This window comes from Halyomorpha halys, unplaced genomic scaffold, assembly GCF_000696795.3.
Source record: "Halyomorpha halys isolate HHAL.00 unplaced genomic scaffold, Hhal_1.1 Scaffold69.1, whole genome shotgun sequence".
In the NCBI taxonomy this organism is placed as follows: domain Eukaryota; kingdom Metazoa; phylum Arthropoda; class Insecta; order Hemiptera; family Pentatomidae; genus Halyomorpha; species Halyomorpha halys.
In genome coordinates, this window is record NW_027108206.1 from 282925 (window position 1) to 285213 (window position 2289).

The 2289-nt window shown below is 26.9% G+C and overlaps 1 protein-coding gene across 1 annotated transcript in view; it reads left to right on the top strand.

Annotated features, from left to right (window-relative positions):
- fus (fusilli) overlaps nt 1-2289 on the top strand; it is a gene marked incomplete in the record, with an annotated part of 152500 nt that overhangs the window by 133469 nt on the left and 16742 nt on the right. The window contains 2 exon segments of the mRNA XM_067046589.1: nt 832-1047; nt 1990-2099. Coding sequence (XP_066902690.1) covers nt 832-1047; nt 1990-2099 — 326 coding nt within the window.

The window sequence follows — 2289 nt, forward strand, 5'->3', positions numbered from 1 at the left end:
AGATATGATTTAGTGGGTATTAAGTTAAATTTGTTGTGTCTGCTGTTATTGGGAATCTATTAAAAGATGTTTTATAGTTCATTTATTTAAATTGAATAGTTAGTGTATTTCCAGTTAGTTAATTTTCAAAAATACCATTATCTTTTAAGTTATTGCCATTATTACTAATCGAGAAAAACAAAGGTGAGTTTTGTGATTTAAAAATTGCATGTCTTTACCCTTGTACAATGTTATGAAACTGGGTCATTCATTGTCTTAAAAGGGTGGTTGCAGCTGAAAAAATCTGTATGGAGTTCTAAAATTCGCGATGTTAGGTAAAATGCTTTCTTCTGCCCTTTTAGGAGACAAGTATTCATTGATAACTTTAAACATATAACTACAGAAAATAATATTTATAGTGAGCCAAAAAAAATCTTTAAAACACATTATTTCATCTCTCTTTAGGCCAAGCTTTCAGCTGATCTGGCTTATCCCATGAGGATGCCAGGGCCTGTCATGTGTTGTTGCACTATTTAATAATTATTATATCTTGATTGAGGTAAATTCTACAATTGTGGTTGCTGCCACAATGTTAGTTAGCTCCCATAAAGTAACTCATTTATTATAATTCAGTTGAAAAAATCTCTTCTAGGATTATATTAAGGACATATATTCATTACGATCAGACTCTTTCATTTATATTAATGAATATTGTTTATGACATTTCTTGTTATATACTGCTTTATCAATTACTTTTTTAATATTTTATGAATTGCATTTTTTTCTGTTGGATATTCATCATTTGGATTTATAAAAAACTTTGTCTTCTTTTAATTTTATGATATATTACAGATAGAGTTCTTTGATGGTGGTGAGAAACCATGCAGTGTTATGGGTGGAGAGGAAGGTGTGCTATTTGTTCGAAAACCAGATGGCCGCAGTACTGGAGATGCTTTTGTACTTTTTAAACAAGAAGATGATGCACCTAAAGCTCTTTCCCGCCACAGGGATTCTATAGGTGTTAGGTACATTGAACTGTTTAGGAGTACAACAGCTGAAGTTCAACAGGTATGCTACTGAAAACAAAATTAAAAAAAAAGTTAGATACTTTAAAATTTTTTGTGTTTACATTATATCTTGCATTCATTATACATTATTAAGGAATTGGTTCTATTTATTGTATGTGGTATAATGAGATGATATGTATATTTACGATTTAAGAATTTAAGATTATTAATTATTCGTCCTGTTTATACATCCTTACCAACTTAATATAACAATACTAAGGAAAAATAATTGTTTTTTATCATTTAATAAATAAATTTATAACATTTGGATACATACATTTATAATAAAATCCTAAAAGCCTGAATTATAAGAGAAATGATTCATAATAAGAAAGTATACTATGTTTTGGTTTTTTATATAATGTTGATTTTTACTATTTTAGCTCTTAATAAATTATATTTAATGTTAATTTGTTCACATCATATAGTAAGTAATTTCTGTAATCCTCACATTACATCATATTTATTTATCCCTCCTGCTAATTTATCATGCAGGTATGCGGCCTATTTGTTTTATTACTTATGAGTTTACTCTAAAAAAAATCCTGTTTTTTTGAAGTGCTATTTACTCTAATTTTTGTTAAACCTAATAGTTTTGTTTTTGATTAAAATAAAATTACTATTCTTGTTTTGTTTTTAATGTATTAATTATGTTATTTCTTTTGTATTAATTACTGTTTGGTTAACTTCAATATTTTCTCTATTAGAAAAGTGAAACATTAATCAGGATAAATACTTTCATGATTTTATAATTGATATTGAAAAAAGTGAACTTATTTAATAGATATAATGTGTCTTCATCCAATGTTTATTGCTCAGTTTTTGTGTTTTTTATTAAATGGTTTACCATCACAATTTTTTGGGAAGATGTTTATAAAATATATTTATCTTCTGCATTTATAAAATAAAATTGAGGTTTTAATATTTATTTTTTATTTTTTAGGTTTTGAATAGGACAATGGAGACCCCTCCTGCTCCACTTCCTCCTCCAATGATAACACCTCTGCCACAGGTGGCTCTTCTCCCACAACATATTATAACATCAGGAACAAGGTGTTTATTTATCTATGATATTCTTAAATGTTTAGGGTAAAACTTAAATAAGTGAAAATTATAATTGAATTAGTTATATTTTAACTATATTATTTCAAATTCTTGAGACAAGGTAATTATTTATTAAATAAATCAAAATTTCGTATCCAATTCTGTCTCAACACTTTATTTTTCACCAGTCCAACGTTTC